General features: G+C 40.0%; 1 protein-coding gene across 50 annotated transcripts in view; it reads right to left on the reverse strand.

Annotated features, from left to right (window-relative positions):
• Window positions 1–401: 401 nt before the first annotated feature.
• ANK2 (ankyrin 2) overlaps window positions 402–21,503 on the reverse strand; it is a 607,793-nt gene continuing 586,691 nt past the window's right edge. For 35 of the 50 annotated variants that reach the window (XM_084973140.1, XM_084973126.1, XM_084973116.1 and 32 more), the window contains 10 exons: window positions 19,712–19,843; window positions 18,545–18,688; window positions 15,547–15,829; window positions 13,609–13,900; window positions 10,593–10,685; window positions 10,027–10,110; window positions 9,746–9,910; window positions 8,505–8,687; window positions 5,975–6,066; window positions 402–2,710 (listed from right to left, as the gene is read on the reverse strand). In XM_084973140.1, the coding sequence (XP_084829266.1) occupies window positions 2,527–2,710; window positions 5,975–6,066; window positions 8,505–8,687; window positions 9,746–9,910; window positions 10,027–10,110; window positions 10,593–10,685; window positions 13,609–13,900; window positions 15,547–15,829; window positions 18,545–18,688; window positions 19,712–19,843 (1,652 nt within the window). In that variant the 3' untranslated portion in view covers window positions 402–2,526. The remainder of the gene's footprint in view (window positions 2,711–5,974; window positions 6,067–8,504; window positions 8,688–9,745; window positions 9,911–10,026; window positions 10,111–10,592; window positions 10,686–13,608; window positions 13,901–15,546; window positions 15,830–18,544; window positions 18,689–19,711; window positions 19,844–21,503) is intronic. The other 15 variants (XM_084973136.1, XM_084973145.1, XM_084973135.1 and 12 more) reach the window with 2 other exon arrangements.

Raw genomic sequence — 21,503 nt, forward strand, 5'->3', positions numbered from 1 at the left:
AGAGCTAAACACTGTTCCCAAAGGCAGAAGGTGTTTCCTGAGGGCCAGGACCTTGCAGGAGGGAAGTGAACTGGGGGCCCCTCGCTGGCTCCCCTCTCATCTCCTCCAAGGTTCCCCAAATTCCTATTTCTCATTTCCTAGGGATCCTGAAACCAAAAATAAATCTTTGTTTTCCCCCCTTGTGCATAACAACAACAATAAAAGTTCTTTGAAGGCAGGGATAAAATCTTTCTATTTCTCCCAGTGTTGAACAGTGTTGGGCAGGGTGCATATTCAGTGACTGAATAAAAAGAACAAAAGCAAGCTGTGTCTTTCTTCTGGCTTCGCATCTTGTTCGTGTCTTTAATAAGTGCCTATCTCCTGCAATCACAGGTGAGTGATAAAGAAGAACAAATCAACTGTTGCCACATTGAACACTTGTACATTTTATTTAATTAAATCAGCCATTGTACACATTGCAGCTATGTATTGTTAGTGTTGTATTTTTTTTTCCGTTAACTAATACATGCCCTCATAGATATATTCAATTAGTGTTATCACCATGGGAACAAGATGCTGATTCATCAACTGAAAATTCACTTCTTCTCACAGTATTCAAGTTTTTGATTACACAGCAAAAATCAAAAGAAAAAAAAAAGGTGAATAACCATTATGTTGTTACATAGACATCATCTGCACTGCAAATAACACAACAGAAATGCTTTTCTGGAGCTCCAGTTGAAGGTTTGGACCAGAAGGCCATGGTGTATCCAAAAAGTTTCACCATCAGCCTCCTTCATTTTGGCTGCCAAAGAATGTTTTATTTCCTATCCAACTGCCAAAAAGTGCAAGCATTTGAGGCTTAGGAGATTTGGCTTGTGGGAAATCTCCCTCCCAGGAAATTTTCTCTCTTGGCAACATTCCTTGAAATGATGAAGTGCCATTGTTTGTCGTATTTGTTTTTGACATTCGGAACGATGAGTCATTTTTGCACAACAGGAAAAGACCAGATAGAGTTGGAAAATGTTCAATCCCTGGAGGATAGACTCTGGTTTTTAAAATTTTTAAATTTCATCTTCATCGAATATACTTTTCTTCAACAAATAACTGATTCAAAATGTATACTGTTTATATGAATATATTTGTGACTATATATATATGTGTTCAAATGCTACACAGCTTCAACCACTAGAGGAATAATGAATAGGACATGGAAATCACTCAGATAATTAAAGTCCCTTCTTTGAAACAAACAAAAAGGAAAGTGCACAAATGCACTTCAGAGTTTCCAAGGGAGTTTGGATTTCAAGTAAATAAACCAAAAATTTTAACCCAAACCAAATTCATCAGGATTTCTCAATCTCGTCTGCAGGCTAAAAAACAGACCTAGCCGAAAAGTGAAAAGTGCTTGCTGAGGGTAAAAAAGAATGAAAACCACCAATGTGATTAGAAGAGGGGGTTGGACTGTGATTTTGATTCTTAAATGCTACATGCAAGTGTTAGAGAAGATATAAACCTGGAGGGGGGGGAAAAAAAAAGACGAAACCACTCCAACAAGGTGAAGGAGTTTAATCATTTGTGTAATGGGCAAATCTTGTTTTCAATGAATTATCTACAGTGCAGTGGCCAGAAGAAAGTACCACCAATAAGACAGCGTGGTTGGCTAAAGCAGCAATGAGAACTGGAAAACTACAGTAGTTATAGCTTTTTAAAATACCCTGCCAACGTGTCCAAAATCTAAAGGACCTGAAGATGCTCGACAGCCACAGGATGCAGCTGCTGGCAACAGAAGACCTCACTGTTTCATCCTGTGGCCTCCGTTCCCTTCCTCCCCCCGACCCCGACCCCCGTGGCGGTTGGAGAGTCATAAATCACGGCTGGCCAGCACCAGCAATAAGTGCTTAGTTAGGACAGTTCTTCAAGGCTATTAACCCATCTTTAACTAGGAGCCAGGGCTACTCTGGAAGTTCTAAGGACATGGTAGGTCTGAAGTGCTTCTTTTGCAGTAGGACTGTATTACCGTTCGATTGTGTTAGCAATATCTTATTGAACCATTGTGCAGCAATTTCTAGAGGCCTCTTATTCTGTGATGCCCAGTGTAGTTATGATAGGCAGTGGTTTTAATTTTAATATGTTGTTCGTCTGAGCATTTTAGCTATATACATTGTACACAGATCTCTCTTTGAAGGAGTCCTAGGTATCGTCATTTGGAAGAGGTCTGCAGGTGAAGTTCTTCTGTGCAATGGATTTTCATGGAGCTTGTGCAGAAGCCAAGAAGAACAATGGAGGTGGCCAGTTCCCAGGTTAGCACAGACACAACAAAGTAGTGGATACAGCATCCGGAGGGAAGGATGCTCTCTTTGGTCACAAATTAGCTTACAGTTAAAGAGGATGGGGAAAAAACTCAAACAAAATGCAGTGTACTTGGTAAAAGTGGAAATGTCAGGATATCCCATTAATCAGGCCAGTTAGGTCCCTCCTCTAGTGAAACGGGAGGTTGCCTACCGAGTGAATGTGTGGTTTCTGGGGTGAGAATTGGGCAGCCCCTCACTTGGCCTCTGGCTTCAAGTCCTCCTTGCAGAAATGCCGAAGGAGTTGCTGGAGGTCGTGCTGGAGGTCGTCCGGGTCTAGTGCTTCTGGGACATCCTCCAGGTGCTCCAAGTAAATGCGCTTTCCATGCTGGTCCTTCACCACAGCCCTCTTCTGGGTTCTAGCTTTACTCATTGTTGTCCTGGAGGAAAGCAGACAAGAGAATGTTATGCTCGTCCTTCATTGCTAAAAGGCAGCCATTCTCTGTGGCACCAGGGTACCTGTGACATGAAAGCAGCACTTACTGTCTGACCTCTAGATATTTCTCCACTGGACTCTATCAGTGTAATGACCACAGCCATCTTTTTACTTCTTTCTCTTACACGTGGCTCCCTGCTCTGAAATGACTCACGAGGTTTTTTTTTTAAAAAAATATTTTGGAATGAGGAATATTTTAATATTTCAAATAAATGCAACCCTATTTTCATACCATTCCCTCCAAAAGTAACTACACAACCACTGATGTGACCCCTGAGGTTTAAAAAAAAAAATAGTAATTTGAAACAAGGAGTATTTTTTTAAAACTTTAAGAAATATTTCAAATAATGAAACCCGGCTTTCACATGATTCTCTCAAAAAGTAACCATGCAATCATTTGTGTTTTGATTAGGGTGGCTCCTTCTGAAACCATGATTCCACATGTACTTTTAGACAGGCTAAGAAAAATAGTTTCTAATTTGTTTCAAACAGCTTCACTTCCAGCTTAATCCTCAGAGTGGTATTGCAAGTCCAACTTTCCAAAGATGTTCTAACATTTCCATGGGGCACAGATCTTTAAAAACTGGAGTATGACTCCATCGATATCCTGGAAGATGACAACCAGCAAGAGATGAAGGTCTGCCCAGGCCTCTGAAGCTTCATCCGGAGACAGTGAGGAAGGGGGAGAAAAAGGGAAAAACCATCAAGACAAATCCCTCTTCTGTCTTCCCAGCGCCCATGTCCTGGGATCACTGCCTGTCTCCTAAGTCCACTCAACAGTCTGCTGCTTTCCTGACCTCCTCATCAGACTGAAAAAGGGCTCTGACGTCCTCTGACACTGGTACTAGTATTTTACTGCATCCTTACTAGAAAATGATTACATACTGGAATTTGGTTCTTCTCTATTGTAAATAGGTAGTGAGCGTGTTTGGGGGGCCAGGTACTATGACGATAATAACAAGGAAGGAAACAATCTCAGCAACGTTAAGCAATGCTCCAAGTAAAAAATAACCTGGTTAACATGGTTAATAACCCGGTTAATTTGGCAGCGTGGCCAAGAGTCAAAGACTCCAGAGCTTGACTCCATAACCATGAAGCCATGCAGCTCCATTCAACATCACTGCCAGAAGGACCAGGTTTCATAGTTTTACTCAGCAGTTTCCGTAAAATGCCTTCTGTCTAGAAGCTGGAGGTTCTGCCCATGGGCTGTCCTTATCATCATTATTCTACCTTCCAACGCTTCTATGCATTGGTTAAGATCTTGATTTTTAATAAACGGCTGACTTCAGCCAAAACACTTCCAGCTTTTCTTTGGGCATCTTGTCTGTTTCCTTCTCTCATGTTTTCTTCCCTCCCTTTCCCTTTGATTCCTCATAAATTATTTTGCATCTGAAAGCAAACTTCCGATAAAAGTTCCTTTTGATAAAAAGGTCAAATTTAGTTCCAGTGGTTGAAATCAGATTACGTTTTCTTAACCATTCACATATATATTTTTTCCTCCAAAAAGGTAAATATTCGACTATTGCTGCCAAGAGCTAGTAGAAACCTCTATGGCACTGGTGTCAGGGGATAAGCTTCTAACACAGGACATTCCCTGGTATTTTGTGCCTGCATATGTAGATGAATGTGTTTATGAATATACACATACGTATACGATTCAAGCAACGGAATGAATTTACTCATATGTATATTAGGGGAGCAGTGGGTATGATAAAAATGTCCTTAGCAATATATAAGATAAAGTTTTGGAGATCACAAATGGACTTCCACAACTAAGAAGTGGTGGAACTGGATTCAGATGTCTCTATCCCTGGTTTTAAATTCACCAGCTGTCCCTGAGAATTTTGGACGAATTGGTCTCTAAATCTCTTTCCATTTGAAGATCTCATGATGCTAGGGTGTGTGTAGTTTATGTGGTTCCGTCTGAAGAACGGGTTAAAAAACTTAAAAGTTCAGAGGATAAAAGCACTTTATCCTTAACTTATGCAGTTATCTTTAAAGCCCTTGTGCAATTACTCTTTTAAATTCCTAGCCCACACTCTTTTTCCCTTGGGGTTCGAGGGTGGAATTGTGACAGAACCTTTAATTTCACTGTTCTCATTATTATGTTCTGCAGGCTACAAACAGCTCTGTGGAGTACTATACATGACAATCTTGCTCTTCTTTTCAATGAAGTGAATAGCACAACAGTCACTTCAATTTCCATTGTGTCTTTTCCCTGTGAAGCGGAGAGCACTTGGTTACTTCTTACAGGGCTGCTGGAGGCCCAGAGAGAAACGAGCTTAGACCAAGGCAGCAGTTCCGAAGTTTACACGTCAAATAGGTGATGGGGGCGGGGGTGGACCAGACACCTCACAGCCTGTCCCCTTTCACAGGCACCAATATGAACTGCTGCTGCTGCTGCTGCTGACTACTCTTAGGAAACTTTTCTTCCTTTTTTTTTTTCTTTTTGCTTTTTAGGGCCAAACCCATGACATATGGAGGTTCTCAGGCTAGTGGTAGAATTAGAGCTATAACTGCCAGCCTACACCACAGCCACAGCCACGTGGGATCCGAGCTGCATCTGTGACCTATACCATGGCTCACGGCAACGCCAGTTCCCTGACCCGTTGATCGAGGCCAGGGATTGAACCCACATCCTCATGGACACTAGTCGGATTCACTGCCACTGCGCCACAACAGGAACTCCTGATACTTTCTGCTAATACTTTCTTTCCCTAGTTTCAGTCTCACTAGTACATTTGGGTTCATGGGTATCAAACTCATGCTCGTGTTATTTGCCACCCACATGCAGAATCTCAAGAGAGCTTGTTTAAGACAAAGACAAAAAAAGCATGTGCCATTCTAATGAAGGATTTATCGAGGCTGAGCTGAAGGCAGCGGGTCACAAGATTAATTTGGGAGCAACTGATTAGATTCCTCTTGCGATGCTCTCCAGCGGAATACCCCAATTGGTTGGCCTCCATGAAACGGATGACTTGCTGAAACCCAGGGAGTGATTCATGCCTTAGGATTACTTTTAAAGCAGTAGGAGGACACTTCAGGTATGACACAGCGACAGAGCTCCCACTGGGCAAAAGTACAGGGCAAGAGCCTGCAAGTCCAAGGGGCTTGAGGGTAGATGTAGACCTCCCTTTTTCTTTTCTTAAAATTGGAAAAATTTAAAGAGGTGTTAGTTGGCAAAGCATCACCCCATGCTAACCCAAACCTTCTAATTATTGATCCATCTTCCTTCAGGACTTCATTCTCTACTAAACTGGGGGAGTGGACTTTCATGTGGCTACCTGTGTAACTCAAAGCCTGAGGTGAGAAAAAAAGAACACAAGACGAAACCCATCATAAATCACAGACTTTAACATAATCGTTTACTCTGCTTAATGGATAGTCAGTATAAAAAGATATGCTTGAAGGGAGCAAAGAAAACAATTCTTAGGAGCGGGTCTATGTACTGAGTTTTATTTAACAAATCAGTTAAATTTCTCCCATTTATGAGGGAGATTTGGTATATCACTTTACAAATGTTGCTAACTATACTGGTTGACTTCTAATTCCTCCTTGCCTCACCCCCTCCAGCGCACACTCTAATGACAAATATAATGAATAATGACGAGGCAAAAAACAAGAAACAAACGAGGCCCCAAATAACTCAGATAATTCATCTTTTGATTGTCCAAGGTCACTTTTGATTGTCAAATTGTGAAGAACTAAAATCATTGAAAATAAGGGATGCTCTTAATACTGCAATGCATTCATATATAATCTCAATGCACATTGTGGTAAAAGAAAGGACGCACATGTAACATTTATCTTCTAAATGTTTCAATAGCAAAGTATGTCTCATAGATGTATACACATGCCCCTGTCCCTTAGCTGAAACCAAGGGGGAAAGATGTGTTTCAGGTTTTTTTTTTTTCCTTTTGGATTTTAGAAAGGTAATATGATGAATATACTTTATATTCTAATGTCTCACATGGGATAAGGAGAGCATCCTATAGTCAAACTCATTAATATAGCTCAACAGCAAAATATGAACATTCACTCTCATAGAATAAAAGACTGCAAGTCATTACAGCCTCATGTCAGTTCACATTGTTTTATTACTGTATTAGCTTGCTACTAACTTAAAAAAATTTGTTTTGTTTTTCAGAATTTTTGAATTGTATTAAGTGTTTGTAGATGTCACTGTGGACTCACTTCCTAATTACTGAAAGTCAGAACTTAAATAATTATAAATACTTTTTTTCAAGATTTGGAAAACTTTCTTTTAATTCACATGTAGCAATTTGTACCTTATAGCAAAATTTGTATTCTTTAAGTTATCTTATACAGTACACAAACAATACATAAAAAATTGCCAAACACTTTCTGCCTATAATGATACAGGGGAATCTATTTTCTGTGTTGTCATCACAATGTGCTGCTTATTCCAGCTAAACACTGGATGTCAGATGTGTCCTTGTTAAGAGGCAGGAGATAATTAACTATCAAGTTCCTCTGGCCTGTGGGAGATGTTAGCACTCACATGACATTTGCAATCAGAGACTCAGCCCCGAATAACAGCATGAAGGAATCTCAGGCAACCCTTCTCAACGCCTTGATTTTAGGTTAAGAAAATGCTAAGTAAAAAATAGTGTTCTCTGGCTTCAGATTTTAATGATTGCTATTCCTTTTTCCTATATGGGCCAGAAATGATCAAAGGCAGAAGATAAAGCCCTATGGACTGCTGGTTTAAAATTCAAGGTAGGTTAGGAGTTCCCATTTGGGCTCAGGGGTAACAAACCTGACCAGTATCCATAAGGATGCAGGTCTTATCCCTGGCTTCACTCAGTGGGTTAAGGATCTGGTGTTGCCATGAGCTGTGGTGTAGGTCACAGACATGGCTTAGATCTGGCATTGCTGTGGCTCTGGCGCAGGCTGGCAGCTGCAGCGCTGATTTGACCCCTAGCCTGGCAACTTCCCTAGCCTGCCAACTTTTTTTCCATGGGAAAAAAGACAATAAAATAAAATTAAATTAAATTTGAGGCAGGCCTGATGACATAATTCTTTGGCGCTGGTGACTGTTAGTTTGTAAAAATTCATTAAAGTTGGATGAAGGAAGTACGGATGTTGGGAACAGCCAGGCTCTCCTTGTCATCTGTAATTAGAGATAACCAGAGGGCTTGTGATGTTTACTGTTCATGTGGAAATTCCTGGGTCAGGGCCTGAACCTGTGTCACAGCAGCAACCCCAAGCCACTACAGTGACAATGCCAGATCTTTAACCCACGACACCATAAGAGAATGCCAATACTTGTTTTGTTTATGGGTGTAAAATATATTTGAACTTTCTTTAATGCTTATCATTGGAAATATCTGAGAATATTAGCTAGCAAAGGTAATTTTCAGCATCTACTTCTTTCCCTTACTAACTGGGAGTGCAAGTCACTTCTGGGACTTTCAGGAAAGATATACAATCATGCCCCAACTTTGGGAATTCTGATTCAGTGGAACTGAATCCTAGTCATATGGATTTTTAAAAGCTTTTAAGGTGGCAAGAATGAACACCATAAGCTGAGGAAAATATTATTTCACCGTGTACATTATTCAAATAGGAATTCTACTCTCTTGAATTATTCTGCACCCTTCAATGAATACATGTACGGAATGACAAAATGATAAATCACTTTCTTCTCAAACACAAAGCACACATAAAACACACACACACAAACACACAAAGACAAAGTGATGATGCTTCTATACCTCTTCAAAGTCATCTTTGGCTGAAGGAAGATCAGTGGCTAAACTAGAATCTCCCAGATGTTTCTCCATCCTCTCTCCATGTACCACAGTTGTTTTAACAACCTTGCTGACTCTACGGCCTTCCACTGGTTCAGCCTGAAATTGTGAGGTACTGGACAAGATGCTGGGCTCAGACAAAGTTACCTGATGAATGAAGGGCACATGATATACAGTTTCTGACTGCCAAAATGCAACAATGATGCATTTTTCTATGATAATACACAAACACACACACACACACATATATATGCACACTCCAATGGTACAAACTGAAAATAGTATTTGGTCAAAGAGGAGTAGTTAGAAAAAATCTACAATCAATGGTTAATGTCTATGTAATGACTACAGCTACACAGCAACAAATCAACCACTTAAATGGTCACGTGAATGAAAACTGGTCAGGAAGTTTCGAGGCAGAGAAGCTGAAGTCCCAGTGCAATGCAGACATAGCATCTTGTGGATGAACTCTCTTTTCCCAGGTGTAAATGGTTTCTTTCGGCATCATGAAGCTAAAATCAACCTCCCAAAGAGGAACTCTCAGAGATATGAGAAACTGAAAACGTACATTTTTAGAGAACCTCATGTGTATAAGAATAAAATTTTGAGGATGTGAAGGAAGGCAGACTGTGAGAATGTCCCAGATTACATGGCAAAGAGAGTTAAGTATGTTTCTGAAAGGGGGAAGTAAAACAGAAAGAAATAAAACTAGAAATCAAGGAGTTTCCGGATCCTGATTTTAGTGACTTTGAAATGCAGAAGTTTGGAAACCAAACATTTATCTGAGGTGCCCTAGAGAAGGCAGCCGTGCTGACTGGGTACACACCACAGTGCATTCGCACAAGTTTTTTTTTTTTTTTTTTTTTTTTTTTCCAGAACCCATTGCTTGATAGCCAATGGGATGCCAGTCTTTTAAAATTTGACTTTTGGATTCCTGCTGCAATCAACTGAATTAAAGAGAAAATAGAAATAAAAAGGACCAAACAAAGACAATGAGCACAATGGCTACAAATCTCCCTGATGGTGATTTTAAAATTTCAGAAAATCATGGAGTTAAAAAAAAAAAAAGGAATATGTAACTACAAGCACACTGCCTTATCAAGGGGAGATGCAGCGGGTGGTGGTGGTGGGGGGGAATAGGAATAAACAATCTCATCCACCTCTTGTGAGCACTATTTACACCGCTCCACAAAGTCAGCTCTCACCTCTGACCGCTCGGTGTCACTCTTTAACACAACGCGCTTTATGACTTTGGAATAGCCATCCCCTTCCTCAATGCTGATGGGATCCTGTGGCGCCCCCTGCATCGTCATCTCCTCTTTCTCTGTGCCATCAGAGGATACGTACCGCCTAATGATTTTCCTAGTCACCTGGAAGATATTTTATTCATGTGCCTTGTGTTTGAGCCACAGCGCCAGGGTATGGTACTGATGCTTCTCAGACAGCAGGCTTGAACTCAACCATATCAAGACACTTAAGACAATACCTTCTTTACCACAGTGTGTCCGTGTTCATCCACGTACTCCTCTTCGGTGACTGTTTCCGGGGGTATGTCAGGCATATCGTCTCCCTAAAGAGGGGAGGGAAAAGGGTCACACGTGGCTGGCACCAGGGCGGAGGACCGACTCCCCAGTGCTTACGATGTAAGGAATGTTAGAGAATTACAGGAGCTTTCAGAAGCCTTGCCGAGATGCCAAGTCCCGTCAAGCAGTATGTTTAAAAGAAAAGGATAGGTGGGTAATAACATGCTAGAGAATCCGACCAACATTAGCTAAAACGAAAGCAACCAAAACGAGACACGCCAGAGGTGCAGTGCGGGGGAACTGAAGAGGCTAAACCTGGCACTTGCTCTTTGTCCTCTTGGAGGTCGGCTGTGAATGTCATTACTGCCACATGTCGTGACACACAGAACTTAGGAGAGTTAAGGGACCTGCTTTGGAAAGGCCATGCACTACCTAAGGAGCATGCCAACCCTAGGCTCCAGGCCCGTCAGTCTCTAAGGGTTATGGGGACAGGGCTGTCCCGAACGTGCAGTAATTGAACAGCTGGTACCTGAATAATCACTCGTCGGCGGACCACCCTGGTGGTTAACATCGCCTCCTCGTCTGAGCTGGCCTCCAGCTCACCTAATTCCTCTGTTAGCTCCTGGTGGAAGCACGGAAGTGTTGTTTCGTTTAGCGTGCTAAGGAGTGTCTTTCTCCTTTAGCTCATGCTGGTTTCTGCAAGTTTTTACTCATGGAGGCTTTGATGAAAAAGCCAGCTGGGATAAAAATGGTGCATACGAGGCTCAAACTTCAGTGAGAATAGGGCTTTTTGCTCATTGCAAGAGTTCTGGAATTTTGAGAGTGGTCTGAGCACCGATCTGTCCAAATCTGGCAAAAGACAGGGCAGCTTGCCCACATTACTCCTTAAATTCCTGATGAATAACCAAATGTAAACCCAGACCCTGGGCAGCACAATAAATAAATTGTGAGCCACTACTCTTGGGTTTAGGCTTAGAATGCTTGACCCGAAGGTATAGAAATGTCTTATGCTCGTGGCAGAACTTTCTGCAGGAAGTCAAAATTTCCTGTAGCTAGAATCTGGCCAGCAGTGCATTTCCCTGACATCAAGAATGGCAGACTATGAACAGCATTAGACTTATTTTGCAGAGAAATTGAGGTTCAGAGGCCGATCCAATTTTAAGGTCTGGCCCAAAGCCAGAGCTGGGGCTAAGAACGTAACTTGAGATTAGAACATTTGTCTTGGGAGTGATATATCGAATCACTCTTTCCTAATGGAATGCTATTAAAAAAAAAAACCTCAACTAAATTTTGTCAACGTACCAAATAACTATTAAAAATAACAATAATAAAAAAATTTTGTCAATTTACATTAAAATGCCACTTATATTTCTATATTCTTTCCTGCTAAAGGAAAACATGTAAATTCTGAACTAAAATTATACTTTAAATACATTCGGGAATCTGCTGCCTAGAAATATAGTCAGCAAGAAAAAGTGATTGAAATTGGATCCTCGAGTCAGGGTCATGGACGTTAAGGATCAAAGTAGGAAGCATGAGAGAGAGAACTAGAAATGCATCAAGAATAAGTAGATCAGGCCCATATAAATAATGTGAAATACAAAACAACTTATCAAAAACCTATTCATATGCATAGAAGAGATTAAATATATGAATTACCCAGATAACTGTTTCAAGCCTAGATTTCAGTTAGCCTGTAGATTCTTAGACTAAAACTGGCAACTTGTAAGTCCAGACAGCAGCAATGAAGCATGTTTATTAGAATTCATTTAAGCCAAGAACTCGAGAGATGAGTAATTCTGTACAAAGGCAAACTAGGAATAAAAATCCATTCATGAGATACATTCTTTATTTAAGATAACTGCCAAAACTGGGAACAGTTCTCATCTGCCTGGACATCTCCTAATTTCACTTGTAATTTTAGATAAATCCTGCTAGCAGATGTCACGTTCATAGTGAACAATAACAAAAAAATGTAGATTTTAAATGAAAAGATATGTTTTATCATTTTTCCCCCCAGAAAGTTTTAAATCTTTTCTAGAACTCATTCTTGCCTACAAAGAGGTATGTTCATGCTTTAAAAACACCCTGACATATAATATGTTTCTGATTTCAAAAAAGAAAAAAATACTATCTAATTTAATTTACGTTAAGTTTAATTCAAACAGATTCTCACACTTAGGGGGTGGAGACATGAGCATCCTCTAGGGAGTTAGTGGAAATGCAGATTCTTGTCCCCTCTCCTCCCCAGGATTCATTTTGATTCAGGAGTTCTGAGGAGGGAAGGACCAAGCCCTCCAGCGAAAGCTGAAGAATAAGTACCATTCAGACCATGTTTTGAGAATAAATGGTTCAAATGAGTTTCTTAAAATGGTCTCTGCCCCTCTTCCCAACAGCAAAACTCACTTAACAACAAAGGAAATAGAGTGATGTATATTCACACTGCTATCAATTTCCTGACATTTAAAACCACCCACCGGTTTAGGAATAATGTCCTTTTTTTAAGTTCTTTTCTTTTCTTTTCTTTCTTTTCTTTTCCTTCCTTCCTTCTTTCCTTCCTTCCTCTCTCTCCCTTCCCCCCTCCCCCCCTCCCTCCCTCTCCCTCCCTTTCTTTCTTTCTTTCTTTTTCAGCCACCCCTGTGGCATATGGAAGTTCCAGGCCAGGTACTGAATCCAAGCCACCTCTGTGACCTATGCCACAGAGCTGTGGCAACACTGGATCTTAACACACAGGCTGGGGATTGAACTCATGCCTCCAGAGACAAGTCGGATGATAAACCCCCTGCACTATAGCAGGAACTCCCTTTTAAGTCATTCTTAAATATAAGGAGATCTTGCCTGGAAATAATCCTTCCTCCAATGTGAAAAATTTGTTTTGGGAGGTAAACCACCTGACAGATATCCACAGTTTATGCACCCATCACCTGACAGCACAGTCAGACTTAACAAGACTCGGGCTCCAGCACTTTCCCACGGTGGCCCACTTAACCTCTCACTAGTCTTCATCATTCCTAAAATGACTCATTTTGAACAGTTACACCAGGTATACGGTTTCACCCCAATGTTCATTTTCTTTTTCTTCCTTTCTTTCTTTCCTTCTCTTTCTTTCTTAATTTTTTTTATTTTAGTGAAGTATAGTTGACTTAAAATATTGTGTTAGTTTCAGGGGTACAGCAAGGTAAATCAGTTATACATATACACATATCCATTCTTTTTCAAATTATGTTCTCACATAGGTTATTACAGAGAACTGAGTAGATTTCCCTGTGATATCCAGTAGGTCATTTTTCTTTACAAAAGGGTTTCCAACTATTAAAATTAGAGTTTATGGTCAAGTAGGCATCATTATACCCAGGTATCATTTGTTTCTAGATTTACTGGCTCTGTTTTAAAAGGGATTGAGGGCTTCATGGGGCCCAAGTTAACTACTTTGCTAAGCCTTTTTGTTCCGCAATGAAAAAAAAAAAACACCAGATAAATGGCAACTGGGAGAAGGTTTGTAGCTTTGTTCCGTGGTGGCAAGGACCTAGAGAAGGAGATCTTACCTTTTGAAAAGCTGCATCTTCATCAAGCCTTTCAAAGGTCTGTGGCTGGTCATCAGCAGACTCCACTATCACGAGGCTAGTTTTCCGAGGCGAACTCGCCTCCCTATGTTCTGGGGGCTCTTCGGGTTCTTGTACGATGGGAGAGTCTCCCTGCTCACTCGCTGTCGGGGTCTGAAGGTAGGGCCTCTCTTCCTCGGGAGGGGTGATGATTTCCTCAGGTGTCTTGCTGGGGGAGCCAGGAGCTGCAGTAGCCTTTGGGGTCTCTGATGCTTCAGTCCCTGGGGTTGTCACACTGAAACAGAAAAGCCCAATTATACAGGAGAGCATATGCATTTCTGAGCCTGCAGAAGCAAGGGGTTTGGAAGGGAACATGGAACTCATCTTCGTAGTCCACCAAAGTCTAAAGGGGTTTTATAAATTTGGCCGAGAAATGAAATGTGAATAAAAATTCTATGTAAGATAGAAAATAGAGTTACAGCTCACTGATCGAGCACTGACTGGGAAAGATGCATTCTGAAGATAAAAATCATCCTCAAATGTATTATCATTTCCTAATTGCCACAACGCAGAGATACTTAATGAGTAATATTACATAGATCAATAACTAATTTCATCTTTTTTGAAAACTCAAGGTAATACCAACTTGAGGAGGTTTATATAACAGAGCTCTGTAGACAATAAGGCTTTTAGAGCAAGGGTCAAAATTCAGCAAATTTTTAAAAAAGCAACATACAAACTCCATGTTAATATCGTTATAGTAAAGATAAATATAGGGAGAGTCTTGTTATACCTCCAGAACCCTGTATTACTTGATAGGAATATCTGCTAGCATTGAAATTATTTCTGTTGATAGAGTTTGGAGATAACCCAGGCACATCTTTAAAATCTCAATTTCTAAACAAGAAAAATATGCTGTTTCTGCTCATTTATTATTACTTTCTGTCACTCTGTACATGTGAAAGGCCCAAAGTGCTGTTCTGATAGCCTCTCTTGGCTTCCCCATTTTTTTCTCTCCTTCTCTCTTTTCTTAACTCTTCTTTACGCTCCTCCCTAAAATCTAAAGGAAGATGCACAGGGGGTGGTGCTCAGTGGAAGAAAAGATCATTTTAATACCTATTTCACCTTCTCAAGTTCCAGTGACCTCAGCACAAAACATACTAAGGATGAAGGAGATGCTGGAATGAAGTCTCTTGACACTATCCTCAGACTTCAGAACTGAAACATGCTTGTCTTTCTCATGAGCTGGTTGGTTTTTCTACACAACAAGTGTCATTTAAACCAACTCACTTTTGTCTTTGCTTCCAGAAAGCCCAGAACTTGAGTTCCAAGCTGCCTGTGCTCCGTAGCTTTCTTTAGTTGCGGAGTTCTCTAAAAACTTCTCTTTATTCCTCACCAACCTCTAATGATCTTTCATCTTGTGTGAGTAATTTGTGTTGCATTTCTAGTTTTATTGTTAGCCACCTCATAGTTTGGCTGAAACACACAAGTGCTGCTTCACCTACACTCTGAACCAGCCAGGGCATGACAGGTACACATATAGAGCAGGGAGCTGCCGCAAACGTACAAGTAAAAACCATGTGCTCTACAGTTTCAAGAATGCTCTCACAGGCATATCCTGGATCTTTGACCCAGTGAGAGGAATAAGGTGGATACTATTATCGTAATTCACGAATGTGGAAGCAAAGATTCAAAGGGCTTCGGCACTTGCCCAAGGTCATGGAACCGGAAGTTGGTTCCAGCAGATCTGTGCCATGCAACACTATCACAACGATGTCTCTTAAATATTTTGCTTTATTTTCTATAGTTCTGGCATTTGCTATTGGTGGGGTCATCAGAAAACTATTCGAAAATGATTTACACGTGCATATGCCTGACACCCTGGTCGTATTGGCTTGTGTCTTTGGAATGATGTTGGAGAGACTTTCTTTTGGAACTCACAAGTATTCCTGCTGCTCAAGAGATGACTCTTCAGGCAGGTCTTGCATTTTCCCTGAGAAATCCTGCTGAACTTGCTCCTCGTGAGTCTTGGGAAGAAGTTCTGTTACTGAGCCATCCCCCTCAGTTTTGGGGATGCTATCCTGAAAAGTGGAGTAACCAACGGAAATGTCTTCCTCTGAGACGATGGGAGGGTGATCATAGGACTCGCCCTCTTTAGAAGCAGCTTGCTCCTCTTTCTGCTTGTTCTGTGCAGTGCATAGTTCCTCCTGAAGTACCGAGAACCCTGCAGGGAAGAATGGTTTAAATTAAGTATCTAATTGAAACTGAACTATATTAAGGGAGTATTTATTAACTACTGTGTGCCAGTGTGGGATATGTCCAATGGTTACAAAGCTGAAAGAGGCACTGTGTCTGCCCTGAAGATGCTGTAGAGAAGCTCAGACAAGTAAGAGATATTAAAATGCAGAATGACCAGGCTACAGGTACCAATCAGTGAATGTGGAAGCATCCAACTCAGGGTTAAAGAATCAGGAAAGGCAGAGGGTGTAACATCTTAAGGGGACCTAATTTTAAGCAGGCATCAACTGCCATAGTTGAGGCATAAATCTTCATGGTAAGAAGAGAATTAATAATAATGATAATAATAGCTAACACATTCTGAATATTTACTATGTGTAAGGTACCATTCTAGGTGGTTTTAAAGCATAAACTTGTATTAAACAAAACTCTGAGGTTTGTACTGTTTTTATGAAGGGTCTCTTGGGCCAGGCTAAGGAATTTCATCATATCAAAGGCAATACAGAGTCACTGAAAAATTTTTGGGAAAAGTGAGATTAACGTTCATCTATTTATTCACTCAACATATATATATTGAGTATGAACTATGCAGTAGGTGCTCTTTAGCTGCTGGATACATAGCCATGAACAAGACAGAAGAAGCTTCTGGCCTTGACGAACTTGCATTTATGCAGACACATATTTATGGTAAACTTTTATTAGGAGACAAGGAAACCAGGGTAAAGGTACAGAATACATAGGTCAGTATTTTAGATAGACTTGGAAGGAAAACCTCCTCTTAGGAAGTGATATTTCAGCAGAGGCTCAGTAAAGTGAGAGGAAAAGGTACCCAATGATCTGAGGGAGGAACACTTCAGAATGGAGGGAAGAAAAAGCACCAGCACCCTGAAGCCTGAGAAGGTGTAGGGTGTCCAAGGAACACCCAGGAGACCAGGGGTCTGGGACTTGGGACAGAGGAAGAGAGATGGGAGACAGGACAAGCTATGAGGCTCTGGCTGAACAGTAATACATGCCACCATGTATCTCTATGGGAAGTAAGAAGCTCCAGAAAGACACTGAGGAACTGAGGAAGACTATCCTGTAAAAGAGGAAAACAAAACAAAACAAAACAAAAAAACCAAGAAGAAGGGGTATCATAGGAAGTGAGTGACGAAAATGTCTTTAGAAGAAGGGATTAATTTTGTATCAAATATGGCTAAGGGGCAAAGGAAGATGAAGACAAGAATTGCTCAGTGCATTTAGCGATAAGGAAAAAACAGGCTAATTTTTCAAGATCTTTTTCTGTTGAATGGTGATGACAAAATCTGAGTTGGGTGGATTCTGGAGACATTTCTAGAGAGAATGAGAAGGGAGAACATAAGAGATAGGCAAGTTAGACTATTCTTTTGAAAAGATTTTCCATAAAATGGATAAAGAAACAGAATACTTATACAGGCGAGTGTTCACACTGGGTGAAAGGAATTATTTGCTTTGTTTTGTTTTTAAAGCGGGGATCTGTTAAGCATGTTAGCTCTTGAGCCTGCTCTAGCTGCAGGAAGCTAGAGTGGATAACTGCAGGAGTGAAGTCCATAGTTGGTAAAAGGGGAGAGATCTAGTACAAAAGAAGAGGTAATGGTTTTAGCAAAGCAAGGCTGTTTCATACAGGAGGGAAGGTAGAGTATAAGCCAGAGATGCTCTTAGGTTGGGAGAGTTTGTTGGGAGAGTTTGTGGTGAAAGAATGTGGACATTTGTTTATGGTTATTCCTATTTTTTTCTAAGAAATATGAAGTACAGTCATCAGGTTGGAATAAATAAAAAGAAATGTTGGAGGCTTGAAAGAAGAAGGCAAGGTGTAAAAATAAAGTTGAGAGAACTAGGAGGAGAATGAATGAGAGTGAATGAGCATGGAAATGAATAAAGATGGATTAGAGAAATTTTCATACTGCAGAGGTGGTAGGACCAATGGCTGGAGGTCCAGCGGGTTTGAAGAATTATTGTGTGGAAGCAAAAGGGGAAGTAAGTGTAACGCTTCAAGTTAGGACTTGTAAGTAGTACAGTCATTGATAATGATTTAGCTTTGGTTGTGGGCATAGTTTTAGTTGTGGGTCACTAGGTAATGTAAAAGATACAAGCATCAGAAGTACCCTCAAAGGAGCTGAGGGAAGGGTATTGGATAGATGGCCTATGCCGACAATCATTATGGATTCAAAATTTACCTGTTGAAGCCTTGGTCCCAGTGTGATGGTATCTGGAGGTGGTACCCCTCCAGAGGTAATTACGTCATGAGGGTAGAGCCCTCATGAATAGGATTAGTGCCCTTATAGGAAGAGGTCAGAGAGCTAGCTATTTCTCTTCTTCCCCCCCATGTGAGGACAGAGCAAGAAGATTACCCAGAAGAGGGCCCTCACCAGAACCCAACCGTGCTATCACCTTGATCTTGGACTTCCAGTCTCCAGAAGTGTGAGAAATAAATTTCTATTGTTTAAGCCACACAGTTCAGGGTGCTTTTTTATAGCAGCCCACCCTGATTGAGACCATGATGAAATAACAAAGAATGAGCAGTATGGGGGTGCCCAAAATGGGCAGGGAAGGCTCAGGGTCATAGGAGAAGAATGTCTCACCAAAGGCCATAGTCCACCCTCTAAAAATGGGAAGATGGTAGGTCCAGTTGCCTGTATTAACCATACATAACAGACACTCATACACACACAAATTGTTTGACCTTCACTATGATCCAGTGTAATGGTCTGTTCAATCTCTGCATAGCTATGACTGATGCGTTCCTGGAGAGGCTCTGTGATGGTCTCCATGAGATGAACAATATCCATTCGGTTGATCTTGGTGAGACATTCAATGAGATTTGTATCTGGAACATTAGAGAAAAACTAGTTTTTACATCTGAGGAGTACTCTCTCAAAAATCTCTTTCATTTAGTTGTTTTACTGAATTTTTTTTGTGAAACAGTTTAGGCATAGGAAAAATTTACCAAAATCTTTACGTTTGTACAAAGGACAACTGAAGCCCAATTAAGGGTCGTTGTAAAAGTAAGCAAACAGACAAATAAGAGATACACGCACAAGGATGGCACACATGGGCATAAACCCTGAAAGCAGAGTTGTGAGACAACATGTAGGACACTGTCAAATCGGAATTTAAATAAAAGACACCTTTTTAAGTAGAGGTCTACCCCAAATATTACATGGGATATGCTTATACTAGAAAAGTATTTGTTGACTAGCTGAAGTTTAAAGTTAGCTAGGGGCTCTCTATTTTTGTTAAATCTAGCCATCCTACCTAAAAGAATGTTAAGACGAGGAAAGATAAATATGGGCTGGATGTAAATAAAATAAGGGAGGTCTCTAGGGAGATCTTCAAAGAGATATTAAAGGAAGTGGCAAATTTAGACCAGCTGAGGGATGAGAGGTAATTAATGGTCTGTATCACTTCCCATTGTATTGATGTTGTCAGAATATCATATATCAATCATTACATAGAATATCTACTTGACATTTGTTCCCTATTTTGGTTTTTTAGGCATAAAGGAAGCAGGGACTGAACGTAAGGCACCACCAATAAAACAGTGACTAATAAAGCAATTGTGTCTGCTGCCAATATTTAGAAAATTTTAGGACTTTATAACGTTCCTGTTGGCAGCCAGTTCTAATATCACTTTGAACGAGTTAATGCTGTTCACAGGAACACAGCGTAAAAGGAATTTTATGCAACATGCATATTTGAGAAATGTTATAGCTGCTTCTCATTTGCTTACAGTAGCACTTCAGACGGATGGCACCTGTTATTATTTCACTGAATTTGCATGAAACGTTTGTTGAACAAGACTTATTTCTACCTTCCGTCTGCTGCCTTTTACAAGGAGCTCAGCACCCACCTGTGGCATGTTTCCCGTCCCTTTCTAGCCAGTACTTCAACAGCGCGTGACTCTGGTCTTGGAGTGAGTTAGGGTTCTCAATTCGAATTTGATGAATTTGCTCCTCAGTGAAATCCAGTTCTCTTGCTAACTCTAGAAGAGAAAATATTCCTCTGTAAATATATTCACTTCAAAATTTGAGCCTCTACGCCTTGCCCTGTGATTTTGTAAATGGTGTGTTCTTTTGTACGGCTGTGACATAGTTTTGTTTTTGTTTTTTCCTACTTGTTAGAAAGGACTCTCATAGCTTTTGTTCATCTGGCACTAATTGCAGATGTTTTCCTTAAAATCGGGTACAGAATTGATCACTGTCATAGTGAGAGTAAGTTTGAGGCAATGATGATAAAATATGTAAATTCAGGCCCATTTAACTCCAAAATGTGGAAGAGATCATTGATACTGGCTGATACTCTTAACCAAGATAATGGAAAATAAATGACTGCAAAGACTATGTCTGACTTTAATTATAATTAGGTGAGGTTTTAAATACCATAAATCATGTTTCTGGATACTTGGATAAATACTGGTTTTAGCTATATTATAGTGGTTGGATAAACTCCTTTGATTTGATATCACATGAATAAAAGGTCTGAGAAGCATTAATTGACTTGGGGAATAAGCCATTCTAGAGAGATGCTTATTCATTTGGGTGGTATGTGCGTGTATACAAATGAGGTGTCCTCTTTGGAGGGCAATTTGCCAAAATCTTTCAAAATTAAAAATATACCTATCTTTTACCCAGCAAGTTTCCTTCTAGGACTATGCCTTATAGATACAGCCACAAAAATCTACCAGTACACAAGGTACTGTGTGCTGGAAACAACCTAAATATCCATCACCAAAGGCCATTGATAAAATTACAGTACCTCCATATACTGGAATTAAATGGCCATTTAAAAGAATGACTTAGATATTTCTATGCTGATGGAGTATTTACAAGGAATATTGTTAGGTAAAAATTTGCTTTTTTTTTAATGTAACAGGCATAAATGGGGACACTGCAGATTTTTTTTCTGAATATGCAAGAAAGTGTTAGCAGTTACCTTTGAAGCATGGGGCTTGAAGACCAGATGTAGGTGTGAGAGATTTATTTACTTTTCATCTTATACCATTTAGAGTGGTTCTAGGGTATGAATTTTCACCAACTATAATAGGCAATACATTATATATATATATATATGTATATGTAAATATATATATATACACACACATACTTAAGAAGCAAAATAATTACTTCTGTACATTACCTATTTAATAAGTTAACCACAGATTGTTTGATGTCCTTCCTTCTCCTAAATCCGTCAATTTAATAAACCTGATCGGTATTTTGAAAGTACTCTAAAATACTTAAGTCACTCCACATTATCAATTATCTTTGGTAAGGGTATTATGACTCCTATCTCTCTATTAATGACAAAATCCTTAAGAAACTGAAAGGAGATTAATAGTAACTTTATACTCTTAATTAATATACTGTTTCATACTGTTTATCCTGTTAATTAGTGTACTGTTTCAATTAAGTGGTCGCAAGTGACATAAAAGGAAGTCAGACCAAAAGAAAAAAAAGCCAGACTGACAATCTCGTTTTAATATGTATAATCACAGGAAAGACGAAAGAGTATAGTTTTTAAAATCCGTAAACCATGATTTGTAAATAAACTATATTGATTTCTGAATTGTCCCTTAAATTTTATTTAACATAATTTCTGAACTTAAATATTCCCATTTCTCTGAAATTAGTGACTCATTCATA

Source organism: Sus scrofa, chromosome 8 (assembly GCF_054392235.1).
Source record: "Sus scrofa isolate SSC_HxYL_T2T_F1_AM1 chromosome 8, Sscrofa_HxYL_maternal_Yorkshire_Landrace_v2.0, whole genome shotgun sequence".
Taxonomy (NCBI): Eukaryota; Metazoa; Chordata; class Mammalia; order Artiodactyla; family Suidae; genus Sus; species Sus scrofa.